This window comes from Ctenocephalides felis, unplaced genomic scaffold (genome assembly GCF_003426905.1).
Source record: "Ctenocephalides felis isolate EL2017-DRISC unplaced genomic scaffold, ASM342690v1 CF-g0.4_SCAFFOLD_01170, whole genome shotgun sequence".
Lineage (NCBI taxonomy): Eukaryota > Metazoa > Arthropoda > Insecta > Siphonaptera > Pulicidae > Ctenocephalides > Ctenocephalides felis.
This window is the reverse complement of record NW_020537324.1, coordinates 12,786,365-12,807,193: the sequence shown is the minus strand read 5'-3', so window position 1 is coordinate 12,807,193 and position 20,829 is coordinate 12,786,365. Positions and strand designations below refer to the sequence as shown.

The window sequence follows — 20,829 nt, the reverse complement described above, 5'->3', positions numbered from 1 at the left end:
GGACAACCGATTATCCGGACATCCGATTATCCGGACATCCGATTATCCGGACATCCGATTATCCGGACAACCGATTATCCGGACATCCGATTATCCGGACAACCGATTATCCGGACATCCGTTTATCCGGACAACCGATTATCCGGACAACCGATTATCCGGACATCCGATTATCCGGACATCCGATTATCCGGACATCCGATTATCCGGACATCTTATTATCCGGACATCCTATTATCCGGACATCCGATTATCCGGACATCCGATTATCCGGACATCCGATTATCCGGACATCCGATTATCCGGACAACAGATTATCCGGACAACAGATTATCCGGACAACCGATTATCCGGACATCCGATTATCCGGACATCCGATTATCCGGACATCCGATTATCCGGACATCCTATCATCCGGACATCCGATTATCCGGACATCCGATTATCCGGACATCCAATTATCCGGACATCCGATTATCCGGACATCCGATTATCCGACATCCGATTATCCGGATATCCGATTATCCGGACATCCGATTATCCGGACATCCGATTATCCGGACATCCGTTTATCCGGACAACCGATTATCCGGACAACCGATTATCCGGACATCCGATTATCCGGACATCCGATTATCCGGACATCCGATTATCCGGACATCCGATTATCCGGACATCCGATTATCCGGACATCCGATTATCCGGACATCCGATTATCCGGACATCCGATTATCCGGACATCCGATTATCCGGACATCCGATTATCCGGACATCCGATTATCCGGACACGATTATCCGGACATCCGATTATCCGGACATCCGATTATCCGGACATCCGATTATCCGGACATCCGATTATCCGGACATCCGATTATCCGGACATCCGATTATCCGGACATCCTATTATCCGGACATCCTATTATCCGGACATCCGATTATCCGGACATCCGATTATCCGGACATCCGATTATCCGGACATCCGATTATCCGGACATCCGATTATCCGGACATCCGATTATCCGGACATCCGATTATCCGGACATCCGATTATCCGGACATCCGATTATCCGGACATCCGATTATCCGGACATCCGATTATCCGGACATCCGATTATCCGGACATCCGATTATCCGGACATCCGTTTATCCGGACATCCGATTATCCGGACATCCGATTATCCGGACATCCGATTATCCGGACATCCGATTATCCGGACATCCGATTATCCGGACATCCGATTATCCGGACATCCGATTATCCGGACATCCGATTATCCGGACATCCGATTATCCGGACATCCGATTATCCGGACATCCGATTATCCGGACATCCGATTATCCGGACATCCGATTATCCGGACATCCGATTATCCGGACATCCGATTATCCGGACATCCGATTATCCGGACATCCGATTATCCGGACATCCGATTATCCGGACATCCGATTATCCGGACATCCGTTTATCCGGACATTCGATTATCCGGACATCCGATTATCCGGACAACCGATTATCCGGACAACCGATTATCCGGACATTCGATTATCCGGACATCGGATTATCCGAATATCCGATTATCCGGACATCCGATTATCCGGACATCCGATTATCCGGACAACCTATTATCCGGACAACCGATTATCCGGACATCCGATTATCCGGACATCCGATTATCCGGACATCCGATTATCCGGACATCCGATTATCCGGACATCCGATTATCCGGACAACCGATTATCCGGACAACCGATTATCCGGACATCCGATTATCCGGACATCCGATTATCCGGACATCCGATTATCCGGACATCCGATTATCCGGACATCCGTTTATCCGGACATCCGATTATCCGGACATCCGATTATCCGGACATCCGTTTATCCGGACATCCGATTATCCGGACATCCGATTATCCGGACATCCGATTATCCGGACATCCGATTATCCGGACATCCGATTATCCGGACATCCGTTTATCCGGACATCCGTTTATCCGGACAACCGATTATCCGGACATCCGTTTATCCGGACAACCGATTATCCGGACATCCGATTATCCGGACAACCGATTATCCGGACAACCGATTATCCGGACAACCGATTATCCGGACATCCGATTATCCGGACATCCGATTATCTGGACATCCGATTATCCGGACATCCGATTATCCGGACATCCGATTATCCGGACATCCGATTATCCGGACATCCGTTTATCCGTACATCCGTTTATCCGGACAACCGATTATCCGGACATCCGTTTATCCGGACAACCGATTATCCGGACAACCGATTATCCGGACAACCGATTATGCGGACATTCGATTATCCGGACATCCGATTATCCGGATATCTGATTATCCGGACATCCGATTATCCGGACATCCGATTATTCGGACATCCGATTATCCGGACAACCGATTATCCGGACAACCGATTATCCGGACATCCGTTTATCCGGACAACCGATTATCCGGACAACCGATTATCCGGACAACCGATTATGCGGACATTCGATTATCCGGACATCCGATTATCCGGATATCCGATTATCCGGACATTCGATTATCCGGACAACCGATTATCCGGACAACCGATTATCCGGACAACCGATTATCCAGACATCCGATTATCCGGACATCCGTTTATCCGTACATCCGTTTATCCGGACAACCGATTATCCGGACATCCGTTTATCCGGACAACCGATTATCCGGACAACCGATTATCCGGACAACCGATTATGCGGACATTCGATTATCCGGACATCCGATTATCCGGATATCCGATTATCCGGACATTCGATTATCCGGACAACCGATTATCCGGACAACCGATTATCCGGACAACCGATTATCCGGACATCCGATTAACCGGACATCCGATTATCCGGACATCCGATTATCCGGACATCCGATTATTCGGACATCCGATTATCCGGACAACCGATTATCCGGACAACCGATTATCCGGACAACCGATTATCCGGACATCCGATTATCCGGACATCCGATTATCCGGACATCCGATTATCCGAACATCCGTTTATCCGGACATCCGATTATCCGGACATCCGATTATCCGGACATCCGATTATCCGGACATCCGATTATCCGGACATCCGATTATCCGGACATCCGATTATCCGGACATCCGATTATCCGGACATTCGATTATCCGGACATCCGATTATCCGGACATCCGATTATCCGGACATCCGTTTATCCGGACAACCGATTATCCGGACATCCGATTATCCGGACATCCGTTTATCCGGACAACCGATTATCCGGACAACCGATTATCCGGACAACCGATTATCCGGACATCCGATTATCCGGATATCCGATTATCCGGACATCCGATTATCCGGACATCCGATTATCCGGACAACCGATTATCCGGACAACCGATTATCCGGACATCCGATTATCCGGACATCCGATTATCCGGACATCCGATTATCCGGACATCCGATTATCCGGACATCCGATTATCCGGACATCCAATTATCCGGACAACCGATTATCCGGACAACCGATTATCCGGACATCCGATTATCCGGACATCCTATTATCCGGACATCCGATTATCCGGACATCCGATTATCCGGACATCCGATTATCCGGACATCCGGTTATCCGGACATTCGATTATCCGGACATCCGATTATCCGGACATCCGATTATCCGGACATCCGATTATCCGGACATCCGAATATCCGGACATCCGATTATCCGGACATCCGATTATCCGGACATTCGATTATCCGGACATCCGATTATCCGGACATCCGATTATCCGGACATCCGATTATCCGGACAATCTATTATCCGGACGACCGATTATCCGGACATCCGATTATCCGGACATCCAATTATCCGGACATCCGATTATCCGGACATCCGATTATCCGGACATCCTATTATCCGGACATCCGATTATCCGGACATCCGATTATCCGGACACCCGATTATCCGGACATCCGATTATCCGGACATCCGATTATCCGGACACCCGATTATCCGGACATCCGATTATCCGGACATCCGATTATCCGGATATCCGATTATCCGGACATCCGATTATCCGCCAAATGTTTCTTTTTCAAATTTTTTTATTGAACCATCGAAACCGCTAAACCTGCCCCTCATAAATTTAAGCAGTTATTTATTGTGTAATTTTTTTTAATGTTATTGGTCGCTTTTTTCTCAAAAACTCAATTATTATTTTTGGCATTTTCGCCCGTATCTTCAAAACAGTTGGACCTGCCTTGACCAATAACTAATCGCACGTCTCCTTATCAATAGGAATTGAATCATAAATCGGTTGATCTGTGTTCTCGAAATCGACTTGAATAATTAAAAAATATTAGATTTGTATTGATGGGGAGACTTGCCGATTAGCTTTTGGTACAAGCAATTACGAAAAATGGTAATTGAGTTTCGATATTTCTTCTCTGAAACAGCTACGTAGCGCGATTGCTTAGTAAAAAGTTCGTAATTTTCGAAAAATTTCAAAATACAAAAAATGTGTTTTAGAAGTCTTTTTTTTCATTTTTCAATAAAATTTAAAACTCTTTATAAAATGTAATTTTCAGTAAGGGATGTTTCAGTAATTTGTCTTAAGGAAAAATGCCATGAGTCACTAGTTTAAATTTTTTTTTTCGACGATATAAGCTTGGAAGTGCACAAATACGTCATTTTAAGAGGTCTCGAGAACTGAAGAACAAATTTTTCTTAACTTTCACCTTGTTTACGGATCTTTATATTAGCCTAATTGCCAAATTTGATAACTTAATAACCAATTTGATAATTTACGTTCGGAGAGGGAGAGAGGCTAGGCAAAATAATAAATTTTAGTTAACATTTATTTCAACCCAAATTTTGCATTGCAATCGTATTATGTTTTGTTAATTACATTTCTTGAAATAAAAAATGTTGTTAAAAAAGTTGATTATATTGTATAGAATTTTTTTCTCACTATCCAAACTTTGCCGCCCCCCAAAATTTGCCGCCCTGGGCAGTAGCCCCGATTGCCCCTACTGTAAATCCAGCACTGTGAACAATACAACACTCCGGATTTTAACACACACTTTATTCGGTTATAGAACATATAGGAGTTCTGATTGCTGTTCAAACAATAAAACTAACTGTAAGTGGAATTCTGTCTTAAGGCATCGTGCCTTAAGGCAAATTGCTGGAACTTCCCATACCAAAAATTATTATTTTTTTAAAAACGATTACCATTTTCGAAAATAATATACTTTGAAAAGATAAGATTTTTGAGAAACTATAAATTGGACAAAAAATTACTTTTTTTTGAAAAAAAATTTAAAAAAAAAAAAATTTTTTTTTTAATTTTTTTTTTTTTTGAAAAATCTTTTTTTTCTTTATTTTGACGCGTAAGCATTGGTACGGAACCCATAGGAATGTTAACAAAATGTATACTGATTGTTAAAATCTCTATAAAATATCTGATAATTTGATGTGCATATGTCTAATAATCATTTTTGACCGCCAAATGGCTCATTTTTTTACTTTTTCCTCCATATCTCCGAAACCGCTAGACCTACCATTATGAAAATTTTACCGATTCTTCATCTTGTCAATACAAGTGAAATGTTTTTTGAATTCTTCAAATCGGACACTCCGTTCTCTTAAAAGCTGAGTTTCCGTTTTGGGCACTTTTTGCCCCGTATCTTCGGAACGGCTAGACCTGCCTTCGCCAAAAACTAATCAGCACGTCTCCTTATCAATACGAATCGAATGTTTTCTGAATTATTCAAATCGGTTGATTCGTGTTCCCGAAATCGTCGACGAAAATTTGAATCCGCACATACATACACACACACATACATCCATTTTTTCTAAGGTATGCCAAAATGTTCAGAAACCTTTGAAACGTAAAGATATAAAAAAAATTCATTTTTGATTTTTTTGCGATTACTATAACTTGCCCTCGAATCGAATGTTTTCTGAATTATTCAAATCGGTTGATTCGTGTTCCCGAAATCGTCGACGAAAATTTGTATCCGCACATACATACACACACACACATACATCCATTTTTTCTAAGGTATGCCAAAATGTTCAGAAACCTTTGAAACGTAAAGATATAAAAAAAATTTCATTTTTGATTTTTTTGCGATTACTATAACTTGCCCTACGGGAAGTTAAAAAAATATATAGGCTTCGGATTATCCGGAATTCGGATTATCCGGACATCCGATTATCCGGAATTCGGATTATCCGGAATTCGGATTATCCGGAATTCGGATTATCCGGAATTCGGATTATCCGGAATTCGGATTATCCGGACATCCGATTATCCGGACATCCGATTATCCGGACATCCGATTATCCGGACATCCGATTATCCGGACATCCGATTATCCGGACATCCGATAATCCGGACATCCGATTATCCGGACATCCGATTATCCGGACATACGATTATCCGGACAACCGATTATCCGGACATCCGATTATCCGGACATCCGATTATCCGGACATCCGATTATCCGGTCAACCGATTATCCGGACATCCGATTATCCGGACAACCGATTATCCGGATATCCGTTTATCCGGACAACCGATTATCCGGACAACCGATTATCCGGACATCCGATTATCCGGATATCCGATTATCCGGACATCCGATTATCCGGACATCCGATTATCCGGACATCCGATTATCCTGGCATCCTATTATCCGGACATCCGATTATCCGGATATCCGATTATCCGGACATCCGATTATCCGGACATCCGATTATCCGGACAACAGATTATCCGGACAACAGATTATCCGGACAACCGATTATCCGGACATCCGATTATCCGGACATCCGATTATCCGGACATCCGATTATCCGGACATCCTATTATCCGGACATCCGATTATCCGGACATCCGATTATCCGGACATCCGATTATCCGGACATCCGATTATCCGGACATCCGATTATCCGGACATCCGATTATCCGGACATCCTATTATCCGGACATCCTATTATCCGGACATCCTATTATCCGGACATCCGATTATCCGGACATCCGATTATCCGGACAACCGATTATCCGGACATCCGATTATCCGGACATCCGATTATCCGGACATCCGATTATCCGGACATCCGATTATCCGGACATCCGATTATCCGGACATCCGATTATCCGGACATCCGATTATCCGGACATCCTATTATCCGGACATCCGATTATCCGGATATCCGATTATCCGGACATCCGATTATCCGGACATCCGATTATCCGGACAACAGATTATCCGGACAACAGATTATCCGTACAACCGATTATCCGGACATCCGATTATCCGGACATCCGATTATCCGGACATCCGTTTATCCGGACAACCGATTATCCGGACAACCGATTATCCGGACATCCGATTATCCGGACAACCGATTATCCGGACATCCGATTATCCGGACATCCGATTATCCGGACAACCGATTATCCGGACAACCGATTATCCGGACAACCGATTATCCGGACAACCGATTATCCGGACATTCGATTATCCGGACATCCGATTATCCGGATATCCGATTATCCGGACATCCGATTATCCGGACATCCGATTATCCGGACATCCGATTATCCGGACATCCGATTATCCGGACATCCGATTATCCGGACATCCGATTATCCGGACATCCGATTATCCGGACATCCGATTATCCGGACATCCGATTATCCGGACATCCGATTATCCGGACATCCGATTATCCGGACAACCGATTATCCGGACAACCGATTATCCGGACAACCGATTATCCGGACACCGATTATCCGGACATCCGATTATCCGGACATCCGATTATCCGGACAACCGATTATCCGGACAACCGATTATCCGGACAACCGATTATCCGGACAACCGATTATCCGGACAACCGATTATCCGGACATCCGATTATCCGGACACCGATTATCCGGACATCCGATTATCCGGACATCCGATTATCCGGACATCCGATTATCCGGACATCCGATTATCCGGACATCCGATTATCCGGACATCCGATTATCCGGACATCCGATTATCCGGACATCCGATTATCCGGACAACCGATTATCCGGACAACCGATTATCCGGACATCCGATTATCCGGACATCCGATTATCCGGACATCCGATTATCCGGACATCCGATTATCCGGACATCCGATTATCCGGACATCCGATTATCCGGACATCCGATTATCCGGACATCCGATTATCCGGACAACGATTATCCGGACAACCGATTATCCGGACATCCGATTATCCGGACATCCGATTATCCGGACATCCGATTATCCGGACATCCGATTATCCGGACATCCGATTATCCGGACATTATCCGGACAACCGATTATCCGGACATCCGATTATCCGGACATCCGATTATCCGGACAACCGATTATCCGGACAACCGATTATCCGGACACCGATTATCCGGACATCCGATTATCCGGACATCCGATTATCCGGACATCCGATTATCCGGACATCCGATTATCCGGACATCCGATTATCCGGACAACCGATTATCCGGACAACCGATTATCCGGACAACCGATTATCCGGACATCCGATTATCCGGACATCCGATTATCCGGACATCCGATTATCCGGACATCCGATTATCCGGACAACCGATTATCCGGACAACCGATTATCCGGACATCCGATTATCCGGACATCCGATTATCCGGACATCCGATTATCCGGACATCCGATTATCCGGACATCCGATTATCCGGACATCCGTTTATCCGGACATCCGATTATCCGGACATCCGATTATCCGGACATCCGATTATCCGGACATCCGATTATCCGGACATCCGATTATCCGGACATCCGATTATCCGGACATCCGATTATCCGGACATCCGATTATCCGGACATCCGATTATCCGGACATCCGATTATCCGGACATCCGATTATCCGGACAACCGATTATCCGGACAACCGATTATCCGGACATCCGATTATCCGGACATCCGATTATCCGGACATCCGATTATCCGGACATCCGATTATCCGGACATCCTATTATCCGGACATCCGATTATCCGGACATCCGATTATCCGGACATCCGATTATCCGGACATCCGATTATCCGGACATCCGATTATCCGGACATCCGATTATCCGGACATCCGATTATCCGGACATCCGATTATCCGGATATCCGATTATCCGGACATCCGATTATCCGGACATCCGATTATCCGGACAACCGATTATCCGGACAACCGATTATCCGGACAACCGATTATCCGGACAACCGATTATCCGGACATCCGATTATCCGGACATCCGATTATCCGGACATCCGATTATCCGGACTTCGGATTATCCGGACTTCGGATTATCCGGACTTCGGATTATCCGGACTTCGGATTATCCGGACTTCGGATTATCCGGACTTCGGATTATCCGGACTTCGGATTATCCGGACTTCGGATTATCCGGACTTCGGATTATCCGGACTTCGGATTATTCCGGAATGTTATTTAAATTCAGAATCTAACTTTGGTATCGATCAAATGGACCTTTTGTCGAATAACATTTTTCCAGTTATTCGGACTCCGATTGAATTATATGATTCTTGATTCTCTAGAAATTATCTAGAATATACCTTATTTAGCAAAACAACGTTTGCCGGGTCAGCTAGTATATTATTATTTTATTACTACACTTACACTGTAAAACTAGTTCTCAATGCTTCGTTCTCCAAATTTGAAATTTTTGATTTTAATAGAAGAATTTCAGATTGCTTTTCATATAAACTATTCTTTAGCTGCTCAGTTCGGGCCTATTTGGAAAGTATAAAAAAGTAAATAGAACAATATGTGAAATCTATCAGTGTTTGTATACCTGATACATATCTAATTTTCTATCATCGTATTGTCCATCACTCATTCTTCGGTCCATATCATATTCACAAGAAGTAGTCATTTGTAATTTTGAATCACCGTCCTGTAAAAGGTAAAGGATTAGAAATATTTAGTGTTAAGTTTTCTATAAATAAGTTGGAGGTTGAAGGGTAGTTCGACGTCACTAATATAAAAAAGATTTTGATGAAACATGGCACATATTGTTACTGTACCTTACTAAGAATGTGACAAAAATTTAAATTCGGAACGTTCAATAGTTTTCGAGATATGCGTGGTCAATGGGTCGCTGGCTCCGCGCTCAATACTAACATTTAAACAGATGGTATGTTCTCAAAAACACATATTGCGATTTTGATGGAACTTGGCACATATTGTTACTGTACCTTACTAAGAATGTGACAAAAATTTAAATTCGGAACGTTCAATAGTTTTCGAGATATGCGTGGTCAATGGGTCGCTGGCTCCGCGCTCAATACTAACATTTAAACAGATGGTATGTTCTCAAAAACACATATTGCGATTTTGATGGAACTTGGCACATATTGTTACTGTACCTTACTAAGAATGTGACAAAAATTTAAATTCGGAACGTTCAATAGTTTTCGAGATATGCGTGGTCAATGGGTCGCTGGCTCCGCGCTCAATACTAACATTTAAACAGATGGTATGTTCTCAAAAACACATATTGCGATTTTGATGGAACTTGGCACATATTGTTACTGTACCTTACTAAGAATGTGACAAAAATTTAAATTCGGAACGTTCAATAGTTTTCGAGATATGCGTGGTCAATGGGTCGCTGGCTCCGCGCTCAATACTAACATTTAAACAGATGGTATGTTCTCAAAAACACATATTGCGATTTTGATGGAACTTGGCACATATTGTTACTGTACCTTACTAAGAATGTGACAAAAATTTAAATTCGGAACGTTCAATAGTTTTCGAGATATGCGTGGTCAATGGGTCGCTGGCTCCGCGCTCAATACTAACATTTAAACAGATGGTATGTTCTCAAAAACACATATTGCGATTTTGATGGAACTTGGCACATATTGTTACTGTACCTTACTAAGAATGTGACAAAAATTTAAATTCGGAACGTTCAATAGTTTTCGAGATTTAAACAGATGGTATGTTCTCAAAAACACATATTGCGATTTTGATGGAACTTGGCACATATTGTTACTGTACCTTACTAAGAATGTGACAAAAATTTAAATTCGGAACGTTTAATAGTTTTCGAGATATGCGTGGTCAATGGGTCGCTGGCTCCGCGCTCAATACTAACATTTAAACAGATGGTATGTTCTCAAAAACACATATTGCGATTTTGATGAAACTTGGCACATATTGTTACAGTACCTTACTAAGAATGTGACAAAAATTTGATTTGATATCAAGAAATATTATCTATGAATTTACGATTGAAAAAAAATAGAATATATTGAAAATAACAGAAATTTGGGACAAATCAATCATAATCACAGATTGAAATCACAGGTAAAAAATAAGAGTTTCGAGAACATATCAATGTTTGACTATTCCCTGTGAGTTTGACTATTCCCTGATGCGAATATATATTGCAACAATACCCCGAAAAGTTATTACATTTGAAATCATATATGAGATCTATAATCTCAAGTGAAAATCAACCTGGCTTGGTGGGATCGAACTTGGTACCAGAGGCTGCTAATCTACGTTCTTGTCACGAAGCCATAATCTCTAGATATAATAATATTGCATTATTTTTATTTTGAATACTTACCTGTACTTCGTTTCGTAAACATAATAGTCTATGTCTAGTTTCGGCATGTTCTTGTTTCTCACGTTGAAGTGATTGGTGAGTGCTCAACTGCACCTCCATCATTTCACTAAGGCGCTTTCTTGCATCTGCACATTCGGCTAACAATGCGGAATTATGCTGATCCACGCCTTCCTATAGCAGTAAAGATTTTTTCAATTTAAGCCATTTGTGTGAATATGTCTTCCAGTTATATGACTGTTACCATTTTGAATTCCAGCATCCTAGTCAATTTAGCCATCTCTCTTCGTCTTGCTGATGAATCACAGTGCTTCATTTTTTCATCAACAAGCATTCGAACACAGTCCACTATACGTTCTCCGAGATGCGAGTGTTTCCGTTCAAGGTTTTCCAGGGCCTGCTGAGCGGCCTGAAGCGCCTCTCTGCCTTCATTTTGCTGCTCCGTCAGTTCCCGTACTGCTTCGACATATCGATTGTAAGAGTCACAGTGTTCTCTGAGAGTAATGTAATGAAAAAATTGAATAAACTAAGTGCAAGTGGCATTTTGTCTCAAAGCAAGTTGCATGAACTACCCAATAGGTTTAACAATCGACTGAATCAATAACTATCGATATTTACCAACTTCATCATTTTCAACTATTTATTTTATAAATAACCAAAAACTATTCAAAGCGATTTTCAATTGATATCTTCCCTCAAACTTATAAATGTAATTGTGTTAGTTATAGTGCACAAACACGTGCTTGTATGTCCTCAATGGCCCATTATTTCAAACTTTAATGAAATTTGTATAGCTCAATCAACTTTTGTAGGACTATAATATTTTAGGATGTTCGTTTAGTTATCCATACAGTATAAATATAAAATGTATAATTTTCTAAGGCTTATGCTTTCAGCATTACCAAAACCATGCCAAAACCTAACTCCATTAATCACGTGAGGTTTCTAGTGGTAGGGGGGTTTGACAAAAAGATCACGAAATATCACGTGGGAGAGGGAGGGGTATTCGTAAGATATCACGTGTGTTTATATTTTAACTGATTTTTTTCAAAAATTCAAACATTTTCAAAAAAAATAAAATTTTACAGTAACCAAAACACACGTGATGTTTAGTGGGGTAGAGGGGGGGGGGTAACTTTGAATATCAACATGTATAACCAAGGGGGAGGGGGGTCAAAAAATCCTTTAAAATTCGCTCACGTGATTAAGAGTCGCCTCCGAAAGGGGACGGGGGTCCAAAAATTCTTATAAATCAACCACGTGATTAATAAACGCCCCCTTAGGATGTCCGTTTAGGCCAGTGATTCTCAACATATAGTATAAATTGTAAAAAATGTGTAATTTTGTTTTATTCGATTTGTGGTCGAAATATGCTTAAGCTTTCTGAACCTAATCAGTATTATATTACTAAAACCCAATTTTCATATTTTTCCAAGAAATTTTTAAAATCGATTTACGAGTTTTGGAAAAAACATTAATGAAAAATTTTGCACTTACTTGCAAGTATAAAAAATTGCTTTGTTGATTGCTGTTATTGCGTTAGTTTCAAAAACAAAAACAAATTTTTTGTTGTTTCATACAAATTGTTTAATTCGATTATTTATTAATTCGATTAGTTTATTTTTGGGACAAAATAATTATTATTACCTTCTCAAAGATTCAACATTCGAATTATGTTCGCGCTTGATTTTTGCAATCTCATTATGTTTATCATTATCAATACATTCCATTTGTTTTTGCAAATCATATAATTTTTTTTCTACCAATTCGTAGTTCATTAATTTTCCTTTCGTGTCAGCAATGCATTGCTCTTTACATTTCAAGTCCTATTTAAAAGAATATCTATTTATTAAAATCAAATAAAGAAAGTATGTTCATATTATTTTTAAATTAACCTCCATCAATCCTTGAATTTCTTCATTACGTAAATTAACTAACTGCTTTTGTTCTTCTAAATCAGCTTTAAGTTGTTTAAAATCTGCTTCTGCTTTATCCGCGTAATTTCGATATTCTTTAACAAACAAAAAACGATTTTGAGCATAAAACATTTTTAACACATATATTTTTGGATTATAAAACGGTTTTTAATAAATGATATAACATTTCATACCAGTTTTAAGTTCGCTGAAACGACAATCTTTTTGGCATAACTCCCACATGAGATGTTCATTATTTGATTGAGTAACTTTCATTTTTGTCATCATTTCACAATTTTTTTCCGTCATTTCAGTAACTAACTTAGTTTGAGCAGATAATTGATCCAAAATTCTCTAAAAAAATATAGATCATCTATGTATATTATATTATAAATTATAAATATAAAAATTTTAATATAAATGCCTCCTTTTCTTTAGTCTGCTCATTTAATTTTTCTTGGAGTTCTTTTATTCGCTCCTGAGTAGACTCTAAGTCGGATCGTAATCTATTTCTATCAATCCTGAGCTATATATTATAATAATATAATAATATAGTTTCAGTAACTATTATTAATTATAAATATTATTATGTTCAAATACTAATGTTTGTATATGTAATTCGTTAAAATAATGATTTATGTAAAAAACCTCTTCAAGATCCCGAGAACTGCATTTAACAAAAAGTTCTTGACTTGAATTCTGGCAAGGGTTAAATCCATTATCTTTTGAAAAATTGGTACTAAAACATATTTCAATTTTAATTTATAACAATTATTTGATAAATAATAAATATATAATAAAATAAATAATATAGACCTAGTTTGACTCATGTGGAAAATAGAAATCGCAGGAGTTTCACTGACACATCGGCATAATTGCTTCACACCACCAAATGCACTAAGGATAATAATAATTAATAATATAATATTATATAATCATATATTTATATTTAGTTAAATATATAAATGTTCTGACAACCAGGAGATACATAAATAAAAGTTTTAAATTTATATAAAACTCATACGTTTCGACAGAGATCCTGTTTAAAGGACCTGGATAAGTTTCTCAGGAATCCGGCTAATATTTGATTTTTTTTTGTAATATTTGTAATAATTATAATATTGCAACACTATTTTATTGGGTAATAATTTCAAGAGTTTTATTTATAATAAATTGATATTGATGTAACGCTTGTTCGCTAGATCTTTTAACACAAAATACATCAGCATCCCCGATGTATTTATATAGAGTAAAAATAATTTTAGTATTAAATAAATATATAAATTATAGTAATAAATAAATACTTGTCTTCAAGCTGCTTGACCCCACAAGTACACATATTAGTTTTAACATCTGATCGGTTTATATTAAAAGTTGATAGAGCTGGGTAATTTACAACATCTTTGTTTGCTTCAGCTATAGGAAGCGGATTTGTAGTTTGTACACTAACATTTCTATAAACACAGTTAATTATTAACAAAATGTTTCAAATGCAACATATAATTTATTTAGTATTTAAATACTTTGGTAAATATTCCTGATTTTTCCATAATTTATGTTGGGCTTCCGTTAATTCGGCAACCTTCATATTAAGTTGATAGCATGTTGTAACCTGATTTTCACACTTCATACGTTGTCTTGCTGCTCTCTGTTTTAATAATTCTATCTAGAAATAAATATTTAGAAAAAGTATTTTAATCAGATAATAACTAGGTGTTAGTGGCATTTTGCCTCTAAGCAAGTTACTCGAATTTTGCGATCCGAACAGAACCATATTACAAATGTAGAATATTACAATAGAAACTGAACACATATTTTTATAATAATATTAAAACCTTGAGCTATTGAAGTTTATTATAAACAATGGCGCAGACGATGCGTCCTGCAAAGTTCATTAAATTATTAATAACTACTTTGAAAAACTTTTGTGAAATTCTTAGATTCTTTTAATTTGTCTAATACATATGTATTTTTTTAAATTGCCTGAACCACTCTAGTTCTTCTTACTTGGTCGGCTCTTCTTGATAGTAACATGTGGTCAGATAGCGCGCGCTTTAAAATACTGTCCGGAGTTGTTAAATAAAAATAAAGAATTTCACTTTTTTATATACATATATATTTATTCACTGGGAATGAATGGTTGAAGGTTTTTTTTTTTGGAGCCCCACTGACCCATTTATTGGTAGGGGCCTATCAAATGTTATGAGATTAGGAGATAATACAGAGTTTTTAACTCTGAATGCTGATGGAAAAGACCAGCAAAACTAATTATATTGTATGTGGAGTTGCCCATCACTTGGCTCTTCCTATTGATTTTTAGGTTACTAATTATTTATTTAATGACAATTAAAATAATTAATTTAATTTGCTCATCAATAGAGTCCTGTTAGATAAATATTAATAATAAAAATCTATCGACTACAGATAAATCAAACGTTTGGTTGCCACCTAAAACCAGCATATGGAAAAGTTTATAGGAGCGTGTTAAGTTGCAATTGCTGTTGAAAAATGAGGAAAAACGTGCTAAACTTAAGTTTACCAATTATTAAAATGTTCAATGAGTACCAGCAATTTAATAGTTTCAACAAATCTCAATTATTTTATATATCAGTACCTGATTCAGTAAATGAACTCTTTCTTCTAATAATCCATCACGTTCTAATGCCACTTTCATGTTCTGAGCAGTAAGTTCATTCAAGGCTTTTTTGTCAGACTCATTCTGAAATAAATAAAATTTAAACAAATTAATGTGATGTTGACATACACAAAATTTGTAGTAAGAATTTACTTTATGCTAACCGGTGCTTTTAAAAATAAGTGAAAATATCATGCTATAAAACGTTAGTCTACTGCGACTGCAGAGAATAACATCATACATGAAGCACTTCTAAATATTTATTACCTGGCGTATTTTTTTCTTGGTTTGTTCCTTTAATTTTGCAATAATATCTGTTAAAGCACTCTTCTCCTCTGATAATTGTTCAACTTCTCCACATAATGCTATTTTTTCGACATTGTCTTCGCTGAGTTGAAGAGAACATTGCTGCATTCCTGAACGTAGTTGTTCTATAGCTTCATCTCGATTCAAAACTGTATTCCGAAGCTGGTCACAAAGCTGCTTATTATAAACTGCTACTAACTTTTATTAAAAAAAAATATTAATAAAAATTTCAGTGGTAATTGAAGATCTTGACAAAAACTCATAAGCAATAAAAAAAAATTCAACAAAAACTTAACACAACCCTTAATATTATTATTGGAGTTTGTTAATTCTTGTTGGATTTTTCGAATATGAATCCAACATGGTCATTTGATAAGAAATTAAATTTAAATCTTAAGATTATTTAATTTATTAATTTATCATATAAAATTTAAATCAATTATTATTTACTGTAAGACGATTATTCTCCCGTGTAATATCAGTCACATTATCTTCTAATTCCCTGATTCTTCTAAGTTGTTCATTGAGGTATTTTTGAGCATTATCTAAAGCACCTTTACTAGTTTGCAACATTGATGATGATTGGCATTTGAGATCTTTAACAAAATAAAACACGTTAACACATAATTACAATATGTATTTAATATAGAATCTTCATATACCTTTTAGTTCCTCATTTTCCTGGGTCAATTTATCAATGCGTTTGGAAATTGTTTTCAAATATTCTGCGTGCTCCTCTTTTTCTTTATTATACTAAACATTTGAAATACTAGTAAATTTTGTATATTACTATATAATATAAATTTATTAATTTTATTTATTTTATTACTTGTATTTCAATAGTCTCCTTTTCCTTTTCCCACTGCTTGGCTTTCTTTTCATATTCACTTAAAATTTTCAGAAGATTTTGCTAAATAAAAATGGTTCAATTAGAAACTGCACAACATACAATAATGATTTCTTATTTTCACGACCTTATTTTCATTTGAATAATTTAATCCGCATAAGAGAAATCATGCATGCTGATATACCTACCATTTTTTCATTTGTGATTTTCAAGTTTTCCTTATCTCTAAGCTTTTCAGATTCATCAATTGCAGTTCTAAAACAAAAAATTCAATCATTTACGAGCACGTGGATTTAAATATCAATATAGTACATACGGTTTGCCTAATCCACCATCCATATCTTTTTGTTTGATAAATTCATCGTTAATTTTTTTAATTGTCTCATGACATGTACTACAAACGTTGGCAATGATACTATTTATTTCCTAAGGATACATAATTTAATAATAAATTAATTTTAATATTATAAAGGTATTATTATTTCATAACTACCTTTCTTGATTCCATATCATTGCAAATAGAACCTCTATTGATTGTGGAACTTAATGTGCGCAATTCCATTGAAAGTGTTCCCAAAGCCAGGACGGGATCGTGAACAATATTTGTTTGAACTAAATGGGTCATGTGGTCCATCTGATTAGTGTAATCATGATCGATTCTTTCAATCCAGACTAGAAAGACATACATTTATTTTAATAATATTTTAGTAATAGTTAATCAGAATATTTCATCAAATCATGAGCTGGTTTTCCGATGCTTTGGGTAAATTTCTGCAACAAATCTTTCATCAAGCTTTTTTATATCAAATCACATGACCTTTATCATGCTTATACTTCCAATACATAAATTTATATTTTGCTTAAGCTTATAGCAAAACAATTGTCTAAAATTATTATGAATATATTATCAATATTTATAATTATAGACCAACATTTTAAATATTCGTTATCAGCATCCAACTTCCTATTCCGTTGCTGTAAATTTTGAACCATCGCCGTTAGTTCCGTAATAGCCGTTTGAAGAGTACATATATAATCGCGCAGCTCCTATAAAAAATTATTTAAACAATAACATATAGTATTTTGATAACAATTTATTAGTACTTTAATTTTCTTCCTCAATTCTTCGTTACGCATAACTATTTCTGCCAGCTTGATATCTTCTGGATGCTTAGAGCTTTGTTGCTTTTCATTTTGACCATCTTTATATGATTTATCTTGTTTTAAATCTTTTATTTGATTGTTTAATCGTAAAATTATTTCTTTATAATGATTCATCTAAAAAAGAAAAAATGATATAATAAACATTTGTTAAATTCAACCATTTCTTTTAAAGCTAGAGTAGTCAATATTTAGCTGCGGATTATAACCTGCTGTTACTACTTTTCATATTATTTTTATTAGCTATAAATACTTTTTAAATATATAATTATATTATTAAAATATACAAATAAACTACTTGTATTCTGTTTGAATCAATTTGCTCCTTCAGCATTTCTTGTTCAGCCCGCGAACTTTCAACATGAGCAGTCAACATAACTGCTATATGCCTTTTCAAATTCTCACCTTTAAAAATAATATTAAATAATATATATCAATTATAATAAATCAATTAAATACTTACTTAATTCAAGAGTTGTAGTTTGGTTTTTCAAATATTTTGTCATTGCGCATAATATGAATTTTTCACTTTCTTTCACAAGATTAATTTGCCCCTGGACGCGAACTAAGCTATCGTCCATCATAGATTTCAAATGGCTATAAACAAAGAAATTAGTACAAATAATATTTATTAATTAAAATAACCAAGAAATAAATTAATAAAGCAAAAGCAATTAATTTCGACTGGCACATCCTAAATTAGGTTAAATTAGTTTAATCAATATAATCCGATAACTGTTCTGAATGATCTTTTAGTTCGAAGGATGATACGGAAATTCCTATTAACGGTAATAAATATCAGTAAACATCCATTTTTTACTAATATGCCATTTTTGTTATATCTTGATATTGCATTGTTGATGCTCTTGATATTAAAATTAATCCAATATAATAAATTTTATTTACAGGTAAGCTGGAGATTCTAAATTAGGAATAATATCACAATATTTCTCGCTCCGATCCGATTCCAAATTTTCTGCTTCACTTGTTGAAGGTAGTTCTTGAGTTTCTAACCGATGACGATTTAGTCTAAAATAAAATAATTATTTTAAATTATAATTTAATCGTTAAAATTAACATTAGTATTACATCATATTTGTGACTCGTCTCGGAGGAATAACTTTATCATCACTTGTAGAAGACGGTGTGGCATCATTTTCTTGATAACTATTTTTATTATTGTTTGCATCGATATTGCGAAATTTATTAGAATTACTGTCCAATCTGTAGGCGAATAACTTTTGAAATAAACTAGCATGATTTCCAACTTCATTTGCTGTAAATTATAAAATTTTATTATGTCCATTTTTCGAATGTGAAGTTTTTGTACGATCACTTTTTACTTTTAGGCCCAACGTGGGGTAATGTATTATATTTTGATTTTTCTGCCGGTTTTGAATCCTTAAGCCATCGTGCTAAATTGTAGAAACAAAATTAATCAAATAAGATATACTAATTGATTAAAATTAGTAACAAAACAATAACGTACCAAATATGCTACTATTGCTTCTCCTGCAATTACTTTCCAAGTATTTCTAAAAATAAATAAAAACTATAGTTAAGAGATTACACAATAATTCTAAAATGTAGCTCTTTGATAAGTTTGGTACAAAGTCTCTACGTAATGCTAAAGGAATGCAGTATTTTATATTTTTATTTTTACTAACAGAAATTTCATAATTCAAATATAAATTACGAACCTCCGTAGTAGAAACAATTTTTGTATCTTCCATTTCAAGATACAACAAATAACACTTAAATTTTTATACTTTAATATGCTTACAGTAAATTTAATTCATTTATAATAAAAAATAAATTGATTTGACAAATTATACTAGTTAACTATTAAATAAAAATGCAACTTGATTAATAATATTAAAATGCATTTTGTTTTCCAGCTTTGTCAAATGATATATTACAATTATAACTTTATAAAATACTTATTATAATAATGCTTTTAATATATATTTCACATACAATTTTGAAAGGTAGTTCACACGAAATCTAGAAATTATGAAATTAAATTATTTAAAAGTAAGGAATGAATCACATTATCATTAGATTTATGAACACAGCATAAGCAATATCAATTTTCACAACAACACACAAACACATGCAATTTAAATTAAAAAATTAAAAATAATTTCAATAAGATAAAATAAGATTTTATATCTTTGATTTTAATTATTTTGTGAATAAAGTAACACTGCTTGGCTTCATATTTTATATCTAGTTTAATTTTTCTGAACATAAGCAAAATTTTATCAAATAATCTTGA

General features: G+C 36.4%; 1 protein-coding gene across 1 annotated transcript; it reads right to left on the bottom strand.

Annotated features, from left to right (window-relative positions):
• Positions 1 to 13,560: 13,560 nt before the first annotated feature.
• LOC113366823 (interaptin-like) lies at positions 13,561 to 20,284 on the bottom strand. Its single transcript, XM_026608476.1, has 24 exons — positions 20,252 to 20,284; positions 20,041 to 20,086; positions 19,895 to 19,966; positions 19,641 to 19,827; positions 19,458 to 19,580; positions 19,015 to 19,148; positions 18,850 to 18,956; positions 18,495 to 18,575; positions 18,323 to 18,437; positions 17,884 to 18,062; positions 17,707 to 17,816; positions 17,579 to 17,645; positions 17,373 to 17,453; positions 17,206 to 17,296; positions 16,994 to 17,139; positions 16,505 to 16,741; positions 16,217 to 16,321; positions 15,126 to 15,268; positions 14,907 to 15,056; positions 14,419 to 14,499; positions 14,251 to 14,341; positions 14,027 to 14,128; positions 13,797 to 13,956; positions 13,561 to 13,697 (listed from the first exon to the last, which is right to left on the bottom strand). Exons 1-24 carry the CDS (start codon positions 20,282 to 20,284, stop codon positions 13,561 to 13,563), a joined length of 2,778 nt encoding a protein of 925 aa, XP_026464261.1.
• Between the last annotated feature and the right edge of the window lie 545 nt (positions 20,285 to 20,829).

What these genes read in the sequence shown, in the direction of transcription:
- LOC113366823 (XM_026608476.1), bottom strand. Translation starts at nt 20,284, where the DNA reads ATGGAAGATACAAAAATTGTTTCTACTACGGAG. An exon ending in AGGAGACTATTGAAATACAA is followed by an intron (nt 17,297 to 17,372) that starts GTAATAAAATAA and finishes TCAAATGTTTAG; the next exon opens with TATAATAAAGAAAAAGAGGA. An exon ending in TTCCACATGAGTCAAACTAG is followed by an intron (nt 14,342 to 14,418) that starts GTCTATATTATT and finishes AATATGTTTTAG; the next exon opens with TACCAATTTTTCAAAAGATA.